The sequence below is a fragment of the Anthonomus grandis genome, chromosome 1 (genome assembly GCF_022605725.1).
Source record: "Anthonomus grandis grandis chromosome 1, icAntGran1.3, whole genome shotgun sequence".
In the NCBI taxonomy this organism is placed as follows: Eukaryota; Metazoa; Arthropoda; class Insecta; order Coleoptera; family Curculionidae; genus Anthonomus; species Anthonomus grandis.
The window spans coordinates 49,246,089-49,267,239 of NC_065546.1; the positions used below are offsets into that span (position 1 = coordinate 49,246,089).

At 31.6% G+C, this 21,151-nt stretch overlaps 1 protein-coding gene across 2 annotated transcripts; it reads left to right on the forward strand.

The window, feature by feature from the left end:
• Positions 1–10,885: 10,885 nt before the first annotated feature.
• Positions 10,886–20,514, forward strand: LOC126739630 (zinc finger C4H2 domain-containing protein). Of its 2 annotated transcripts, none has more exons than XM_050445407.1 (5): positions 10,886–11,126; positions 11,182–11,353; positions 13,822–14,000; positions 14,238–14,489; positions 19,999–20,514. In XM_050445407.1, exons 1-5 carry the CDS (start codon positions 11,068–11,070, stop codon positions 20,129–20,131), a joined length of 795 nt encoding a protein of 264 aa, XP_050301364.1. In that variant the 5' UTR covers positions 10,886–11,067; the 3' UTR covers positions 20,132–20,514. The 2 variants fall into 2 exon arrangements, with proteins under 2 accessions (XP_050301364.1, XP_050301356.1); XM_050445399.1 differs by having other exon boundaries at positions 10,887–11,126; positions 14,238–14,507.
• The last annotated feature ends 637 nt before the right edge of the window (positions 20,515–21,151 follow it).

Genomic DNA, 21,151 nt, shown 5'->3' on the forward strand with positions numbered 1-21,151 from the left:
TTTTGAAAATAGTGCCTTTTTATTGTTTGCAGATGACCTGAAATTTTATAGAGTAATCCAGACTCCCAAAGATCATTTAAATTTTAATATACACATAAATAATATAGTGGTTAGGTCCTCCAGGATTCTGGGTTTTGTTCTGCGTAATTGTAGAGAGCTATCAGTCGAGACCTGTAAGAGAGTGTACATGTCTTTGGTGGTTTCTTTATTGGAGTATGGTTCAATGATATGGTCCCCCTATTACATGAACAGCTTGGCCCTTGAAAGGATTCAGAATAAGTTTTTAAGATTTTGTCTATTTAAATTAAATTTGGAAATACCGAACGATGATATTTATGATGATGCACGGGAAGTGCTGGCTATGACAACATTGAGAGAAAGACGTATTCGTGGTGATTTAACCTTTGTATTTAAGCTTCTTAATGGTCTGATTGTGTGCCCCGACCTTCTCGGAAGAATTAGCTTCAATGTCCCCTCAAGACTTTTGAGACGAAACCGACTATTTGCTTTGCCTTTTCACAGTACCAACTATGCTACTCACTCCCCTATCGAAAGAACCTTAAATTATAGTATAATTAATTATGGGCGGCTCTTAATTGTCGCCCCTCCCCCATCTTTTTTTTTAATGTGTTTATATAAAAATTTGAAATTTGGCACACATCATTAGCAACCTAAATACTACTTTTTGGTCCCTAGCTAATTTTGCAAAACTTCAAAAACTATGTTCTTCAACAAATGGCGGTGGTACGCCATTTTGAAAAATAAAATTTAATAGAAAGGCGAATTATGCGATACATTGTTTAAAAGCCCCCACTGAATGTTTTATGAATAATCCTAGTTTGTTTAATTTTACAACTATATAAGACTAGGTAATAGATAATAGGGAGATACGTGCATAACAGTCTCCTTACTGACTACCCGCTGTCCAAAAATTTAAATAAATTCAAGCCAATCTACCTTTTTTGCTACTGATACTTTGGTTTTCTTTACATCTAAACCCCATGCAAAATAAAAAATTAGCTGAGAGGATTGAAAATGATCGAATATAATAAGGGTCTTAACTTTGCACCAGTTTCAAACTGTAAAAACTACCTGGAATATATTATAGTGTAATGTAAGTGTTGAATCAACAATTTTGTTCTTGTCTTCAAAAGGTTTTGCTAGAGAAACGATTCGAAACCAAATTGCAAGAAATGTTACCAAATCAAAAAATACATTAGGTGTTAATATTGTTAAACGATTGAGAGAAAGAGATTGTTTCTATATAAAAGCTGACGGGGGAAACAAGGGTGTTATTTTAGACCAAGCAGAATATTTTAATCGAGTCGATGATTTTATTGAAAATGGCCCGTATAAAAACATTTCTAAAAAGCCAATTTTGTAAATTTATCAAAAAGTATCTCACAGGTTAAGACAAGCATCACTGCAAAAACCTTGTTTTCTCTTCAGATAAATTCAAGTTACAACTTTCGAACCCAACAATTTCAAAATTATATTGTTTACCGAAAATTCATAAACCTGGCATTAAAATGAGACTACTTGTCTCCGCTATAGAATTTCCAACTTACAACATTTCAATGTTTTTAGTAAAGCAATTTGAGACTTTAAAATTACCTTATGAATGTTTTTCAGTCAAAAACAGCCAACAGTTTATTTCAAAAGTCATTAATTTAATTCTAGGTAAAAATGAAATTCCTGTTTCTTTTGATGTATCTTCTTTGTTCCAAAGCATTCCTGTACCAAATACTTTGGAATATATACCTGATTATACTTTTGGAAAGTAATGTTTTTGATAACATCCAAGAAATAATTAAACTTACAAAACTTTGAATATTTTTCTTAATATAACAACTCGTACTATGAACAACTAGATGGTACAGCTATGGGTAATTGCATCTCTCCTTTTCTAGGACAGCTCTTCATGAACAGTTTTGAGTTAAATGAAAAAAAACATTCCAATACTTTCCACGAGTTTGGTTAGATATTAAGATATGTTGATGATGTGTTTGACAAAAGCAAATGGAATTTGTAGAACAACTCGATAACAGTTTTCCACCCATTAAATTTACCTTCGACCAAGAAACAAATAACCAACTTCCATTCTTAGATACTCATCATCATCAAAAATAATAATCAGTTAGAATTTTATATTTATAGAAAAGAAACAAATAGTTTTAGATACATAATTGGTGACTCTAACCATTGTTTTCAATATAAAATGACTAGTATGCATTTCTTGGTAAAGTCCAGTGCAACGATATATTAGAGTGGTCACCCGTCAAAACACCAGCATTCCACCTCCCAAACAATGTCATCCAACTTCTATTTACATTGTTTGGCAGGTGGAATACTGGTGACCATTTTAATATATCGTTGCACTGGACTTTACATCGTTTGGTATAAGTTTCCCCTAAGTTAAATTCGCATAAGCAATAACAGATTTAATTAAAAAAAAGTCAAGTTTGGCTGAACAGGTTTTATATACTGATCACTTTGTAGGGATAATCAACTTAAAATTACTTTGCTGTAACATTACTACAGTTTATTACAATAGAAAATTTAGTTTTAAATTAGGAAATTTAGTTTAGTTGGTATCTAAGGCCACTTGTAAGTTGTTTTAGCTTAGTTTCATTAGCGAAACACGTGTCGAGAGTAAAATATTGAGTTTTGGTTAGTGATAAAACTGTTACAACGGTGGGACTATTAGGACAGTAGTGACAGTTATGTAATTATTGACAAGAAAAATTGACACCCTTCTAGGTTTTTTTCAATAAAATACCAAAATATATTTATTCATTTATATACACGAGATCAACCCCATTACAAAAAATATATATATTTCTGAAAAAGAAATAAAAAAACTATACTACCTAACCACTAATTAACAATAATTATCAGACTTAATCTTAATACCAAGGATAATTAAACCGTTTTACAAGTAGTAACAATATTCTCTCAAAATCAGAACAATTAACAATGCAAAATTAGCTAAGAAAAAAACAAAATATATTATTATCAATGACAATGATCAAATGTATTTCAAATCATTAATCATGGAGCAAAATTAATTCAAAAAAACAAAATCCTACAAACTCTTAATAAGACTCCTAAAATGCAATAAGGAAATTCCCAAAACTTCAATTCCAGTAGAATTTACCAGCCTCAAGGTCCTTTCGACAGGCGAGTGCATAGCATAGTTGGTACGATGATAAGGCAAAGAAAACAATCGATTTGCCCTCAGATTACGGTATGGAATATTGAATGAAATCCTATTAAGTAGTTCGGAACAAATCACAAGGCCATTCAAAAGTTTATAAATAAACACCAAATCATTCTCAGTGCGTCTCTTAAGTAAACTCCGCTGTTCAGCAAGTTCATTGCTTCATCATAACAATGGTCATTAGGAACTGGAATGCGAAGTTTATAAAGGCAGAATCGTAGAAATTTATTTTGGACCCTCTCCAGTGCCATACAATTATTCATGAACAGAGGAGACCAAATTATTGATCCATACTCCAACAAAGAGACAACAAGTGATATGTACAACCGTTTGCAAGTTTCAACCGACAGATCCTTACAATTGCGCAGGATAAAACCAAGGACCTTAGATGCTTTAGTTATAATAGTATTTACATGGGTATTAAAATTCAATTGTTCATCAAAAAAGATACCAAGGTCCTTTACTACTTCAGTGTACCTAAGATTAACATTATCAATAGTATAGGAGGAAGTTACCCATTTGTTTCTTTTGTAGAAACTAATGTAACTGCATTTACCCACATTCAGAGCCAAACTATTACCAACACACCATTCACACAATCTATTCAGATCATCTTGCAAGAGAACCATGTCTTGTTCTGAACTGGTCACCCTATAAAACTTTAAATCATCGGCAAATAACAAAAAATTACTATTTTTAAAGCAAACCAAAATATCATTAATGAAAATATTGAACAACAGGGAAGAACAATGACCACCCTGTGGAACCCCAGAGGTCACACTGATAAGATGCGACCTAGCATCCCCAATTTGTACCTGCTGAAATCTGTCAGAAAGAAAACTTGCAAACCAGGCCACCAAACAATCTGAAAAACCAAAAAGTCTCAATTTTTCTAGTAATAAGCTATGGTTGACACTGTCAAATGCCTTGGAAAAGTCTGTATCTATTACATCCACTTGTTCACCCCTCTCCAAAGCACCCTGATACAGCAACAAGTTTGTAATAGCAGACTTGCCACGACTGAAGCCATGCTGTTCACTTAACAGAAGTTCTTTGCAATAAAAATTAATTTGGTCATAAATAAGACTGTCTAGAAGTTTTGGGATGGCAGACTGTACACACACACTCCTGTAATTGATCATTTCATTAGCGGCACCACATTTAAATATAGGCGAAATAAAACTGAGTTTCCACTCGGATGGAAAAACTGTCAAGTCTAAAGACCTACTGAATAAAACAAAGAGGGGATAAGAGAGGGCACATACACATTTTCTCAAAAAATAATTGGGTATACGATCAGGGCCACTAAGTTTAGGGGGTAATCGAAAGATCTTATTAAAAATTAATTCAATAGATAATTTAGGATTTGGAATAGTCATGTTTACACCAGCCTGCCGAGAAAGTAAGACATTATTATCTCTATTATAGACAGTAGAAAAAAACCTGGCAAACCCCTCTGCAATTTGTTTACAACCTGCAAACTCCCTATTATTATAGGTCAACAAATCAGGAAGCCTATTCGTTGCTCTCCTGTTATTAAACTTATACCAAAAACTTTTGGGGTTTGTATAAAGTAACTGGTCCAAATTTGAAATAAAGTTCTGGTAACAAGTCTCCGTTAGAGTTTTGCACCTAGCTCTAAGATCTGAAAAGACTTCATAGTCTGCAACAGTATGACTAGACTGATATTTTTTGTGTGAAATTTTCTTTTGCTGGATCAAGTACTTTAACTCCCCTGAAAACCAACTGGGAAAAGACGAGGTTTTGAATCTCTTAAGAGGCACAAACATAGCTATAGCCATATTCAATATATGATAGAACTCTGAAACCGCATCATCAATATTAATTACATTCAAAACATGGTCCCAATCAACTCCACACAAATAACTATTAACACCCAAATAATTTGCATTTCTAAAGTCATAGAAGAACTGTACAAAATTTAAAGTTTTTTCTTTACCATTGCTAAAAGTTAATTCAAAATGATAAGGCTTATGATAGACAGACTTATTAAAAACAGAATCAACAGCTTCACTCACCACTAGATCATTCCTATTTGTAAAAGTGAGATCAAGAAAGGCATTTTTATCATTTGGCACAAAATTCCTTTGAAAAAAGTTAAGGTAAGAATAAAACTCCCCAAGTATTAATCCACATGAGTTAGGTGGGCATCTAACAACAGTTCCAAACTCATCATTTTCCCAATGAGCATCCGGAACATTAAAATCACCAAAAATAATAAAGTCAGAGTTTGAAAATTGTTGCCTGAGAATATCAACTGACTGACAATGTCCTTCATAAGAATCCGTATTGGACCCAGGTGGGATATACACCCACCCAATTACAAAACTACTCCCGCCCTCATCACAAGCTAAAAACAATTGCTCAACTGAATTGTACTGTAATCTAAGTTTTTTGGCATTTATAAAGTCTCTAATGTAAATTAATACACCTCCACCTCTGCGTTTATTGCTTGTAAGAGACGATCTATCACAGCGAAACAGATTGAAAGATTTCACAGCCAATCAGCATCCGAAAAATCATCAGAGAGCCAACTCTCAGCAAATATTAAGATATCATAGTTAGAACATATAATATTATTATGTAATTCCTGAAGTTTAGTGGCTTACGTCCACCTACATTAAAACAAAAAACTTGTAATGGGGCTACTTCAAGTTTTTTCGATGATTCTGAGCATGTCTGTTAGTTGTAATATAAGGCATATTGTTTCTGTATCTGATTGCTAAGTTTTCTTCGCCATCACTTTTGCGCTTGTTAAGCTCATCAAAAATCTTAGCCGAGCACTTTCGTTATAGGGGGGTAAGGTCACTTTTAACTTTGAATGCATGCCCAGAAGATCTGTTCGCAGCCTTCAAGCGTTGATTGAAAAGGGAAAAGATGCGCAAATACTGTATAAAATTTCGTGACCGCGGCAGCCAGCCGTTCTTTGCTTTATCTAGCAATTTAGAAGCTAAGAGGTGGCGCCCCCATACGTAGGAATGATAAAACTCGCTTGGCAGCCTTGGTATTAAAAATTGCCAGACATAATATCACAGAGAAATGGGAGTTTTCGCATTGCGCTATTTCTGTTTGAGGACATATTCGCATATTAAATAGTATAAATTTGGGAGAAAATATTGAAAGGTTTAGTTTCATATTTTGTTTTGTTTTCTAATTTTTAAGTATAAAATCTAATAAGTAATATAATTTTGCTTATTTTTAAAAGTGCAGTATATTATAGAGTTTGCCTACATTTCGGCAGAACCAGAGGCTGTTATTTTTTATACAAGGTGCAAAAATATACATATGGTAAAGTGTTTTAAGCTTTTGGGCCTACGGCTTATAAATTAAAAAAAAATACCTTGAAAAAAAATTAACCTTAAAAACATATACAGGGTGTTCCGTTCATCATGTTACAAACTTCTATGGCAGATAGAAAACGTCAAAAGAAAAACAAAAGTTCATATAAACATGGGTCCGGAAAAGCTTCCTCGGGGAGCTAGAGCTCTTTGAAAATAACCTTTAAAAACTAGTTTTTTTTAATAGCTCTGGAACTACTTTAGCTACCGCAACCAATTTTGGGAGGTAAATTATTGTTAGTACGTTTATTCTTTTGAACCTACTAAATAAAATAAATATTTACCAGGGGCTTCAGAATCAGGGGAGTATTTGGTAAATTTGGGCCCATTTCTTTAAGACTTTAATTTCTGCCCGTTTGGGTATTAGATTATGATGTTCCTATGCTTTTTACATAAAAAAGGTGCTCTTAGTAAAAGTCGGTAAATGATAAATATCACCGTTTTTGAGAAAATTGACGAAAAGCAAGTTATGAGATACAAAAATGAATTATCTATTATTATTACTAAACAATTAAAAAAAAAATCTGGCTTAAATATAAAATAAATGTTTAAAAAAAGTTAAGGTAGCCACTTTATTAAATTGGTACTCAAATTAATTAACTGTCACTTTAATTACCTTGAGGCATAAAATGTTTAAATGATTTTAAGTGTACTAAAAAACCAACAAATTAACAATTTTAGAAACGTAAACAAATTTTATTAAAAATTGGTATTACAAAAATAAACTTAAAATATTAATTGCTCAAAATGCCGGCCGCCACGATCGATACATTTATTGTATCTACGCACCATATTAAGGTTGACGTGGTTAAAAATATCAGGCGTGGTTTGGGTTACTTCAGCAGTTGCGGAAATTCTGGCCACCAGGTCTTCTTCTGACTCGACTGGAGTTTCATATACGAGACTTTTCATATGCCCCCAAAGAAAAAAATCTAAGGGTGTCAAATCTGGTGAGCGCGCTGGCCAGGTGACAGGGCCTCCGCAGCCAATCCAGCGCCTTCCAAAATTTTCATTTATAAACTCGCGGACGATAAGTGGAAAATGAACTGGCGCTCCATCGTGTTGTAGCCATAAGTTCTGTCGTATATTTAGGGGCAGATCATCTAATAGTTCTGGCAGTACATTTCTTAAAAAAATTAAATAAATATCTCCCGAAAAAATATTTCATAAACAATGCCGGCCCACAAATGACCGAAAACTTATGTTGATAGCTGCTCAAATGACTACCATGGGTATTCATCATCCACCAAGGGTTTTCCTCACTTCACACATGATTATTCTTAGAATTAAAAATGCCTTCTTTTGTAAATAAAGCCTCGTTAGTAAAAAGGACATATTTTGGAAATTGAGGTTCTTCTGTACACCGGTCAAGAAACCACTGGCAAAAATTCACGCGGGGCCTAAAATCATTGGGTCCTAATGATTCCACCTTTTGCAGGTGGTAGGGCCGAAGAAGCTGTTCATTAACAACGTTCCATACCCTAACATGATTTACATGCATCGCATCAGCAACTGCTCGAGTATTTACTGATGGGTTATCTTCAAATCGCTGAAGCACTTCTTCCTCAAAATCCGGGATTCGGATGTTCCTTTGCGCGCCATTATCTTGGCGTTTTATTTTAACAGAGCCAGTCTCCCTGAGCCGTTGATTGACCCTTTCAAAAAGTGTGTGAGCTGGGATTCGCCTTTCGGGAAACCACTCTTCATATAGTCCAGAAGCAGGTCTACCATTACATCGAACTTCCCCATAAATTAAAAGCATATCGGCGTATTCAGCAAAAGTGTAATCCATTACTTAACCGTAATAAAAAGGGAATTAATATCATGTAAAAAATACTGACAGTGACAAATTTAAAAAATACTGACAGTGGCAATGAATTAGCATTATTATTATTATTAAAATAATAAATTCAAGATACAGCATCTTAGTTTGGTTTTAGTCAATTTCCACAAAAACGATGATATTTACCGACTTTTACTAAGAGCACCTTTTTTATGTAAAAAGTATAGGAACATCATAATCTAATGTCCAAACCATATTGGGGCAGAAATTAAAGTCTTAAAGAAATGAGCCCAAATTTACCAAATACTCTCCTGATTCTGAAGCCCCTGGTAAATATTTTTTTTATTTAGTAGGTTCAAAAGAATAAACGTACTAACAATAATTTACCTCCCAAAATTGGTTGCGGTAGCTAAAGTAGTTCCAGAGCTATAAAAAAAAACTAGTTTTTAAAGGTTATTTTCAAAGAGCTCCCTGAGGAAGCTTTTCCGGACCCATGTTTATATGAACTTTTGTTTTTCTTTTGACGTTTTCTATCTGCCATAGAAGTTTGTAACATGATCAACGGAACACCCTGTATATGTTACTCACCTTTAGATTGACTTTTATGTTTTACAGGGTAAGTTTTTAGCTGAAAACTTTTAAATGTATTTTTTTTAAATCTAAAAATGTCTATTGTAGATTTGATAAAGGTCAAGAATATGAAGACCGAAACGTTATTAAAATTATATGTTAAAGCAAGATAAATTTTATGTTTTAACAATTACCAATACCCAAGAAAATAATTGATTTCAAAAATACATAAGCAGCATACATAACCCAAAAACAATCCAACCCTATATATCCAACCAAAGAAAATGGTAAAATTGGATTATTTTTGGGTTAATATTCTGGTTTGATAAATAGCATCATATTTCTTAAATTGCCCGGGCATTGGGCATTATGAATAATCGCCATATAATTACATTGTTCATATTATACGAGCCCCGTCCCACTTCAGTTGGCCCAATTAAAAATTCTTAATAATTTCTGTTTAAACCCCCAAAAAAAAGACAAATTTTATAGTGTTATATAGTTTTAAACAAATAATAAGCTTTACTTACTCTATAAACACAACAAAATGGGAAAGTAAACTCATTTATATTGAACATATATTTATTTTTTAAAACAGTCGCAATTCTTTGAGGCATGGGGTTTATTAAGTTCTGATACTACCCCCGATTAAAACTATCCCAAATTTCTTGCTAGTGGTTTTCGGACCTAATGAAAAGAATCTTTGTATATGCCTAAAGAGTTAAAATAAAATAAAAAATAGAAACAAGAAATTTATTTCTACTATTTAAAATATGATTCAAAAATTTATCAATCAACCAAAATCTAATTTTAGAGATAACACATAATGTTTATATGAGATACTTTTTGGTATTGTAATATTGTGGAATAAAGATTCGATAAAAGAATAATAAATTCATTTTTTACTAAGCGGGCCAACTGAAATAAGACGGGGCTCGTATATATTTTTAGCAGAAAATTTTACATAACGAAATAATCATAAATAAATGGTAGTAAAAGTATTTACATATAAAGATTATTTAAACAATCTTTATCAATATTTTTTATTTTATTTGTCTAAACATTGACTGAAGAGGCAAGATTTAATTTTCAATCATTGATTAGATACGATACGTATTTTGCTATGCGGCTTCTTAGAAGTTTGTTTTTCTCTCGTTTGCTGGTATTTTTCAGTTTCCCATTTAAAAAAACTAAAAGAATTTTCAAAAAACTAAGAGAATTGTTTTTTCTCTTCCTAGTATTAGTACATCCCCGATAAGCACACTCGTTAATTTTGCTTGAATTTGACATAACTCAAAACAATAATAATACAAAATAATACGCCAAACATGCAAAAACTCCCTTAGACGATGCCACAGCATAAAGAAACCGTTTCTTTATGCTGTGACGATGCAGGCGAGCTCCGCTAAACAATAATGAGACAAACGGCAAAAAGATTTCCGCGCGCGTTTGAGCGTGGCGCCATCTACCCGCCGCGAGCTTTTTGGGTCACGTTTTTGCCCGTAAATATGCGTATCTTCTCGCCTCTTCAATCAACGCTTCAAGACATCCTTAGCGATCTTGTTATTGGAGAATATTACCTTTAGTCTTATCTTATATTCGACAAGTCTTCCCACCACATCCTTTATTGAAATATATGCGATAAGCACACTTCGCAAAAAAATATTTGATTTCGCGTAAATATGAAAGCACCTTAACAGAGGGTTATTTTTTATTGATTCACCAATGTTGCCAGTGTTAGTGATTTATCCCAAATTAAGCGGATGTTTCTTGTACACATCTATTTTACAAAAAAACACCATTGTTCTATCTATACCTAGACTAGCAAATTGAATTATTGTTGGATAGGGGATAAAACTGCTTTAATAATACATATTAGTTTTAATTATGAGAAGTCTTACTTGAAAGTCTAGATATGTTTCTCCAAATTATCGGCAACACTGTCATTTACCCTAACTTGTCAAATTACCCTCATCTTCTCCAAGTTGGTTTACGTCTGGTACTTCAATCCCAAAATTTTTAATTTTTATCAATAATAATATAAATACTGCTTTAATGTATTTTTTATAATTAATTTAAGTTTTACAAGAAGCGCTATAACGACCAACTATAATCATCAATTTTATTTTACAAAGATGGGGACCACTGAGGAAAGAAGCATATTTGCTAAATTGGAAGCTATCAAAGAGATTAGGTAGTAAACAAACATTTTCTCTTTAATATTTCCTACAATTTAATATATTTTATAGAACTAAAACTATACAACTTGAAAAACTGAAAGCCCGATTAATATGTGAGGTTGAATCACAAGAGCAAGAGGAAAAAGCTATTGCTGAATACAAGCAAGAAATGGATCTCTTACTGCAGGAGAAAATGTCTCATGTAGAAGAATTAAGACAGATTCATGCTGATATAAATGCTGTAAGTCTATAAAATATTTAATTTTTAGTATTTAATATAATCCGAATAAATATTCTTTTGTTTGGCAACCAAATATACAGTATCAGACAAAAATAGAGCGATGATACAGTTTTTTTCTTTTATTAAAAAAGCAAAGATCATAAAAAGAAAAAAAAAAGTTAAATAATAATAATAATAATAATAATAATAATAATGTCTTATATTACCAAAAGTTACAAACATTATTTACAAATCAATTTATTAACTAAGTATGCATAAGTGGCGCAGTCTAGTTGTATTAGCTACTCTACTGAACCACATACGCACATAGTAAATGAGTTAAAGACAACTAGCGTGATAAAAATAAAAGAAGTATCTTAATTAAAATTACAGAGAAGAGTTCAATAAAAAAAAAGAAAACAACATTATTCAAAGCACAAAGAATGGAGATCCAATTGACAATTTGAATTTAAAAAGTCTAAGATTTGATACATTATAAAGTTAAAAAAAAATATATATTAATGACTATCTAGGCGGGAATATACAACCACTATCTTGCAAGTCAAAAAGGTAGGTTTTTAACTTTAGTTTACACAACTGAACATTTTTTAAATTCATTGTCTTGAGAGGCACTGGAAGTGCGTTATAACATTTTACAAAATTATAAGTAAAAGAGAGTTGAAAAATTGCACTTTGATGATGTGGCATAGACAATCTATCTGAAAATTGCATGTTGACATTGTGGACATCATGACGAAAAACAACTTGTTCTTTAAGGGAACTAGGTGAGTCAATATAATTAACTATTTTTAAACAAAAAATGCAAAAATGTAAGACTCTCCTATAATCCATTTTAAGCCAGTTTAAAGCAGTATACAATGGAGAAATGTGTTCAAATTTGCGCATGCCATATATAAGTCGAACACAAGAATTTTGCACTTTTTGTATCCTGTATTTACTACTAACATCTTCAACAAAATCCGTATATATAATCACAATAATTAAAATTAGACAGAACAAGTGACTCGCATAACATTTTTCTTAAATTAAAATTTAAAATATGTCTATTACTATAAAGTATTTTTAATGCCATATAAGACTTTTGAATTAGTTTCTTGATATGTTCTCTAAATCTAAGTTCACTATCCAATATCAATCCCAAATTCTTAGCAGAGTCGACAAAAGATAATTTATTATCGTCTATAAAAATATTTAGATTATTCTTTAAAGAAAATGCTTTACTTTTATTGCCAAATATCATAAGATGTGATTTAACAGGATTTATTTTTAAATTATGTTGTTTACAAAGATCACTCAAGGTATGTAAGTCTTCATTGACAAATTTTTCAAAAACCGCAGAATCATTAGCTTTAAAAGAACTATAAATTTGAGTATCATCTGCAAATGCCTGTATTTTACAATATTTAGTTGCTTTAAGAATATCAGATGTGTAAACCAAAAATAATAGTGGGCCTAAAATTGACCCCTGTGGAACACCTGATAAAATTTTTACTTCTTCTGAATAAGTATTATCTGAATAAATTTTCTGAAACCTGTTATCCAAATATGATTTTATAATTGAGGATGAATGGAAATCAAACCCATAAAACTGTAATTTAGATACAAGAAGCCGATGATTGATTGTATCAAACGCCTTAGAAAAATCTAGAAGTACAAGCAGGCTATTCTTTTGCTTGTCTGAGGCACGGAATAAGTCATCAGTGACATTGGCCAAAGCCACGCAATGACATTTAAACAGATGTAATCAATTAATGTTTGGGAGCATGATGTGATCCTTGTTGGTTGTTCAATAACCATTTGTAGATTAAGATTTGAGAAGCCCGGAGATTTTTTCATATCAGATTCATGCGAGTCTGATAGATTATCAATATTAAGATCGCTACAAACGATTAACTTTGCTTCTACTGGAAATAGTGTCAAAAATTTGAAGAAACTCCCCAATATTACATCTGGGAGGACGATAAATACATATAATATAAAAGTTAAGAGTTTTCACATAACCTACGGAAAATTCAAATACTAAATACTAGGAATCATCCGTAGGTCAATTGAAATGAATTCTCTGCTACAGAAAAAACTTTTACTTAGTCTGGAATCTGCTTAGAAGTATCACCAAAGTTAATATCCAACATAAAGTAAGTGTTTTGACCAGGGTTAAACGTTTTGACAGCAGCAACCGGGCTTCAGAACATAATATCCTATAAAGACATTACAACTTATTCACACCTAGCACTAACATCTTCTATTGAGAATGGAACACATACCGGGACAATATAAATTGATAAAAGAACACCCTAAATGGACATTAGTCTCTATATTAGTATTCCTTTGGGTATAATTAATTTTTTTACGGTACAATAAAACAGTCCTAAAAATCACTTACACACTGAGAACATTTCTTTATGATTACATAAAAAATGGTAAAATTCTTGTGTCCAATAATAAATGGAAATTGTCACTTCTCTCAGATGGAAGGTGTCATAAAACAAGCTGAAGAAAGCAGACAAAGATCCATGGGAGCCACCTTAAGACTTCATGAAGAATATCTCCCCCTTAAAAATGAAATAGACAGAATGAGGAGAGACAATCTTGGACTCGAAAGGCTTCCTGATCTCCATGAAGAGGAGGGATCTACTATAACACCTGAGTAAGTTAACTAAGTTGATTTAAAATTTTTCTGAGTATTTCGGGTGCTGTGTGTAGCTTTAAAACCTACTACTCAACTTTTTGAACCCACTACTCAAGGTTTTGAATTTTACCAATATTTTTTGGATGTAAAAAAAACTATTACTATAATTTATTAACATTATAAAACTTATACACATGCTCCCTGAATATGTTACTCTTATAAACACTAATTTTATGATGATTCCTTTCTGTTTAGAAAGTTCTCCCAACTCTACAATTCAACTAAATCTCAAACTTCTAACTACACAAAATCAGCTGATTGGACCAGACCATTGGCCCCAACCGATGCCACAATGGGTTCACTTGGGCCACCTTTACCCCCAACATTCTTACCACCACCGAATCCATTAAGGCTTGTAGCCACTAATAAGGGACCAGATCATACTGGTGGAAGAGGATCTAGTATGGGGCCCACATCGCATCCAGGACCCCCAACACCTACATTCAGGTCGGACCTTAGTCTCAGGTGCTTTTAAAGTTCTTTAAAGGCCCTTTTGTAAACTCCAGTTTAATTGATTGGTGATGCATTTTACGTGTATATTACATGAAGGGTGACCCATTCAGAATAAAACACTTCTGTAAAATTCTAGGTTATGTACTAATTCAGATTTGATTCATGCCTTCCTGAAATATTCCAGCCTTCACCCTTTTCTTGTCAAAAAAGTTATTGATTTTTGACTAGGAAAAGTGTTATTTTTAATAATTTAAAAAAAGAATTATTGAAAACAGTTCATAGCCTAAAATTTTATAGAGGTGTTTTCAATGGAAGTGGGATACACTACATAATAGGCAAATATGATAAATACATGTGTACAAAAGGGTCGTTAGGTATCTTTTTAAATGTGTGTTATTTTATAAAGATAGGCTCAAACTGGTTTTTATATTTTAAAGTAATTTTCTAACTATATTTTTATTCAAACTCAAGTATCCCTAATAAAGACAAGTTAAAAATTGTTACACATTAGTAAAAAATTATTAAAGAGAGGGATTATATGAAAATAAGGTTTAAATATGGTGAACACAAGAAGAACTAAGAGTGTAGACAGTTGTTAATATGACAGTAGTAATTCAAGGTTTTTGATCTTGTTTTTAATAGCATTGATACTACCATCACGTGACAAATAATTGATAGAAATAGGATAAAAAAATTGGTTATAATACCGCATATCTTGATTTTAAAAGTGCTGATTTCCTAGGTTTCAATGATTTCTGGTTTACTAGAATAATATTTTTACCAATTCGATCATTTATATTTGAATAAGTTATTTTAATGAAGTACAGTTCAGACCAATTTTAAGGATACTTAGTTGCTAATTGTTTTGTTTGCTAAATATTTAAATTTAATGCAATTTATTAACAGCGCAATGCGATAAATTTCTACTATCAATGAGTCAACTCAATCTGACCCCAAACAGTTTTTGAATCATATTAACTAACAAAACAAACTGAACAAAAGTAAAAATATAAAATCTTAATAAAATGACAAAGGTTACATGTTTCGCTCGACTAGAGCATCATCAGACAAAGGAGATTCAAAGAAGGTTCTCTTCACCATTATTAAATTAAGTAAATATGCCTATATTGTTGATGAAAAAAATTGTTTGTTTATATAATTCCACAAGTGCAATTAATGTCACAGTATCATTGTTAAATTTAAATTGCTAACACACATTTTTTTCCAGCTATTAAATCTATTAATTAATTAAGTTCAAATTAAATTATTTTAAAATTCCAGGCAGTTGTGCCATATATAGATTTTTTAACATTTTAAGCACTTTACTTAAAATTCTGCCTTAACGGCCTAGACTAATTATTAAACTTATTAATGACATATAAATAAGAATTATTTTACAACTTCTTCCAAGTGCACCATAGTTTTTTAAAATTTTAAACATTTTAATTAAAATGACACTTCAACTGCCTGGACTATTAAATTTATTAATTAATTAAGTTCAAATTAAATTATTTTAAAGTTCCAGACAGTTGTGCCATAGATTTTTTAACATTTTAGACACTTCCATTAAAATTGTAGTTTAATTAGCTCCACTAATCCAGGAAATTGTACTATAATTTTTTTTTTAATTTAAACATATTAATTCAAACTGTACTCCAACTTCTGGACTATTAAATTTATTCAATCATGAAGTTTAAATTAAATTATTTTATCATTCTAGGCAGTTGAACCACAGTACAACCATAGTTTCAGGCATGTTAATTAAAATTGTACCTTAACTGCCTGGATTAATTAATTTACTTATTATTACCTCAACTGCCTGAACTAATAAATGTATTAATTAATTAAGTTCAAATTAAATTATTTTAGAATTCCAGGCAGCACTTTACTTAAAACTCTACCTTAACTGTCTAGACTAATTAATAAACTTTTTAATGACATAAATTAAAATTCTTTTACAATTTCCGCCAAGTGAACTAAGTGAAAGTTTAGGTACTAAGCCTAGTTTAAAATTGCAATAAGCTACAACGATGGAAAATCATCAAAAATATAAACATGTAAATTCATGTAAATATTTGCAATAAGTATTCAAGGCGCAAGTTTAGTAAAATTTTTCAGAATCAAGAATTTCATATTCGAATTTCAATTAAAACAAAATATATTTTCATAAGTTATATTTTCCTTAGTTTTTCATCTTTACATTTTATTTACTGTTTTTACAATAAATTATATTTCCGTGCTAACTCAAGCCATTACATGCTACAACGGTACTTACATAATAGAAAATCGAAATCACAATATTTGAATTAAGAGACTGAGCTATAACTTAATGCGATAATGTGTTTTCCTCACTAAATAATGTTGTTAGTTTTAAAATTAACAATCATTTATTAAGATTTTGCATGCATTGTGGAAAACGTTGTTAACTTGCGATTACAAAAAAAACCGATAACGTCTAAACATCTACGTGGAATAACACTTAACAAACAAAACTAAAAATCATAATAAGGCAATGGAAGAAAAGAAACCCGCCGAGGAGAGAAACGCAAAAAAATTACTATTAAATAATATCATTTATATTATCAACTCAGTAAGAACATATCACCAAAAATTAAAGACATTGCTAATATTAATTTCCAAAATGACCAGATTTGTTTTTAAATTGTGATCTCTATATAATAATATAAATTATTGTTCTTAATATTAGAATTAAGGTTAGTCTTTACAACTCCTCATATCTTACAATAAAAGCATGATAAATAAGTCATTGGCGTATTGCTGAATTTTAGAATTTAGACTTGATAGATTATATATCTGAAACATACATTTAAAATAACAATGGCCCCATTATAGAACACTAATTTTTAAAGACAGAAAATAAGACTGCTGCCCAATACACACCGAGTTATTTAGGTATTAATTAAAAAACAGTTTGATCTGAAAACCAATAGAATTTAATTTGGTATAGGATAGTCGACAGGCTAATTTATGTTATTTATTGCTTCTGACTACATCGACCGCATTTACAGACTTGTTATAGTGCTATAGGTTTTTATAAAGCCTTACGGAGAATGCGGAATTAGTATCTACAAAATGATCGACTTGTTGAAGGATATGTTTCCTAATATTTTGTGACAGCACTAATATGCTTTTTTTCTATTGGCCTTGGTCTTTTTATTAGATCCTTAAATTTTTTAACTTTGAAAATGTCTAATATATTGTCTGATATGCAGGAATTGATTCCTGGAGGTCTTATATGTCGGAACGTAAATAAATTTTTAAGGGTCCCTGATTGAAATTTCATATTCATCCACAGTATTAGAGCCAATGATTATTTTACTTAGTTATTCAGTTAAGTATCTAGAATACTCGTTGGATTATAATTGCATACATATAAATAGGCATTAATTGAAATTGTATTTATCGGTCTTTAGAAAACAAAAAAAAAGTAAATGTCTGTAAAAGTAAGTCATTTTTTAAGTAAATCATGAAAACAATCAGTTTTTTCTTGACATATTCTTGACTTGATACATTATTCCATTTGGCCACTTTTATTCATCATAATGTTTCCCCAAAACTTTTAAGAGTACCAAAACAACATATTTTTTATTAGTAATTCAGTAAAAGCCGATTTATTATTAATATTCAATGCTGAAATATGATGTCTCATGATGGTCTTCCCTTACTTACCAGTATGATTTGATCAGTGGTTTTGACAGGTCTATACAGGGTGCCCCAAATTCGAGCCTCGTAAACTAAAAGAGATACGAGGTCGATTAAATCGAGGCAAAATTGCGCAATTTGGTGCTCATTAAAACACCCTTTTGAAATTTCAAAAATTCCGAATACTTCCGAAGATATTTAGAGAAACCAAATATTGACTTTTATTGGATATAACAAAATAAATTACTCATTCTCATTGCTACTTTCTTTATTTTACGATTTTTATTTCGTCCGAAAGATATGCAGAACTAATAAGGACCAATATAATGGATTCCTTAATGGAAGAACCTTTGGATGTATTACGTCAACTCTGGTGGCAACAGATAGTTCCCTAACAAATGGATTGGAAACCAAGGATCCGTACGTTGGCCCGCTAGAAGCCTCGACCTAAACACTTTAGTTTACTTTCTTTGGGGCTTTCTTCAAAATTGTATATCAAAATACGCGACAATATCTTGAAGCCTTACTTCGGAAGTATTCGGAATTTTTGAAATTTCAAATAGGCGTTTTAATGAGCATCAAATTGCGCAACTTTGCCTTAATTTAACCGACCTCGTATCTCTTCTAGTTTACGAGATCCCAATAGTGAGGCTCGAATTTGGGACGCTCTGTACAAGTTGATAATGTGTATACAGACATCGCAAAAGCATTTGATAGGGTTGGACATGATTATCTCGTTAGAAAGTTTGGGGCTATGGGCCTAGCTTAGTGCGAATTTCTAATGGTATTGAAGTATCTTCAGGTGTGCCGCAGGGTTTGCATATTGACCCTGTCTTTTTGAACTTGTTGATAAGAGATTTGAGTGATATAATTGTTCATACAAAGCATCTTGCTTTTGCTGATGATTTTAAAATTTATAAACCTATTGAGTCATATCTTGATAATGAACTACTTCAATTGGATTGACGTAGTAATTGGTCTGAAACTCATTGTAAAGTGTTCTTTTCTTTTAGAGATGCCAAGTTAACTCTTTTACCGCACATTTTGGATATTATTAACAAGAGTATGCGTAGTCTTGGATTTATCACTAAAAACAGTAGGTACATCTTTCATCTTACTATTTCAAATTGCTTTATTGCTCTTCGTTCCTTGCTTAGTATGCGTCTGCAATTTGGTTTCCTTATTATGATTATCATATTGAATGCATAGGGGCTGCAGAAAGAAGATTTTTAAGATTCCTGACATTGACTATTTGCTATCAGTATCTAGTTTGATTGACGGCACCATTCTGATGCCCTACTATCTTGGAAGTATTTCATTTTAACACCTGTCAAAGAACAGTTAACTCCTCTATGTTTCATTGACATTTTCATTCGGCCAACTATGGTTTTATATTCTCCACATACTAGGATTTTCTTTATGATTAAACGTTTCTTTAATGAAAATAGCTTAGAACCGTTTTCCAGGGGCTTATAGTCATTCAGATCAAAAATGGTCAATCTTAGGCTTTAAACTACGTTCCTCGTAGTTTAAAGTTTATGTAATTTTTGTGTGAAGTTTTTAGCTTTGTTAATGATTATTTGTTCTGATTTAGGCTTCTGAAGTTTTACCTTAATATATTTTTTCGTAAATCGGTTCTGCCATATATGTAAATAATTAATTGAAATACGTTGCATAGTAAATTGTTACATCATTATATAAAGATAAATAATTATCGTTGAAAAACCGATAGGGTGCATGTACTAGATTGACCATAGTTTCAATCCGACCCAAAAATTTGGTTGTTATCCTAGTGTTGTCTGGATAATGCTTATAAATATTTGTTTTCTTTTTTTAACAGACAGCAACCACCTCCGATGAAGTCTTGCCTCAGTTGCCACCAGCAGATCCACAGGAATGCACCAATTTGCCCACTGTGCAAAGCCAAATCCAGATCGAGGAATCCCAAAAAACCGAAGAAGAAAGACCACTAAATGATATAATGAAAAATATCAGCATTTTTCATGAAAAAGTAATGTTTAGGTTGCTTAAAGTGGAGACGAACAGGAGAAACGTGAATTTCTTATAATATTTGAACTTTTATGCCTTGACACATACATTCAGAGTGTTAAATTAAAACCTGAATTGGCCTATAATTTACAAACGAATGGTACCAAGGTATTAGCCATGGTTCCCAGCATGTCAGAAAACTTTTGGCAAAGATTTGTTTTTATTTAAAAATCGTCTACTTTTTACCAAATCTCTTTTAGCGGTATCGTGTTTGATGGAGCGGGTATTGGTATCGACATGCAATTGTACGTTTTTGATTTATTTTTCGCATTAAGTCTATTTAGATAAAAATACCTTGAAAAAGTTACTTCCTTTTATTATTATGTATAAGATATAATTATTATAACAAGATCCAACTAATTTATTGAACTCTATGGTACAGAAAAAAGAACATATTTGAAAATTTATCGTAACAAGAAAAAATTGTATACGATGTTCGACACAAATAGGCTTTTTACATATTTTTTTCCAACTTGGACAAATAAAACAATATGTTCTTTGGCCCTTTTGATCTTGTTGGTCAGTATCTATATGGGGTCTTATACTAGTATATTTTTCAATTGTAGTTTGAGAAATTATACTTCTTAGATCGCGACTTATGTTGGATAGTTCAAGACGTTGAAGTTGCCAATCTTTAGTTCAAAAACATTTAAAACCAAAAACTTAAAAATAAGTCTTAAATATATATATTTTTTGCGATTAGTGCCAAACGATGAACTTGGCTCCATCTATGGGGCAATTTGGAATATGCAACTGTATAGCAAAAAATGCCTGTTTTTTTCTTCAAAAACTGTGAAATCTTTATGGGCCTATAAAAGGCCTCCACAGCATTAAATCCATCTACAGAATAGGGCGAAAACAGCAAAGATACCCGCGTTATATACCGTTCTAGGATAATTAAAATGATGTAGGATATTTCTTTCCTTAACTACACAGGTATGCAG

Excerpts from the sequence above, each read along its gene's own strand:
- LOC126739630 (XM_050445399.1), top strand. The coding sequence starts at position 11,068 with ATGGGGACCACTGAGGAAAGAAGCATATTTGCTAAATTGGAAGCTATC. Across the intron at positions 11,354-13,821 it reads TTCATGCTGATATAAATGCT|ATGGAAGGTGTCATAAAACA; the intron begins GTAAGTCTATAA and ends CACTTCTCTCAG. Across the intron at positions 14,508-19,998 it reads AGGTCGGACCTTAGTCTCAG|ACAGCAACCACCTCCGATGA; the intron begins GTGCTTTTAAAG and ends TTTTTTTAACAG.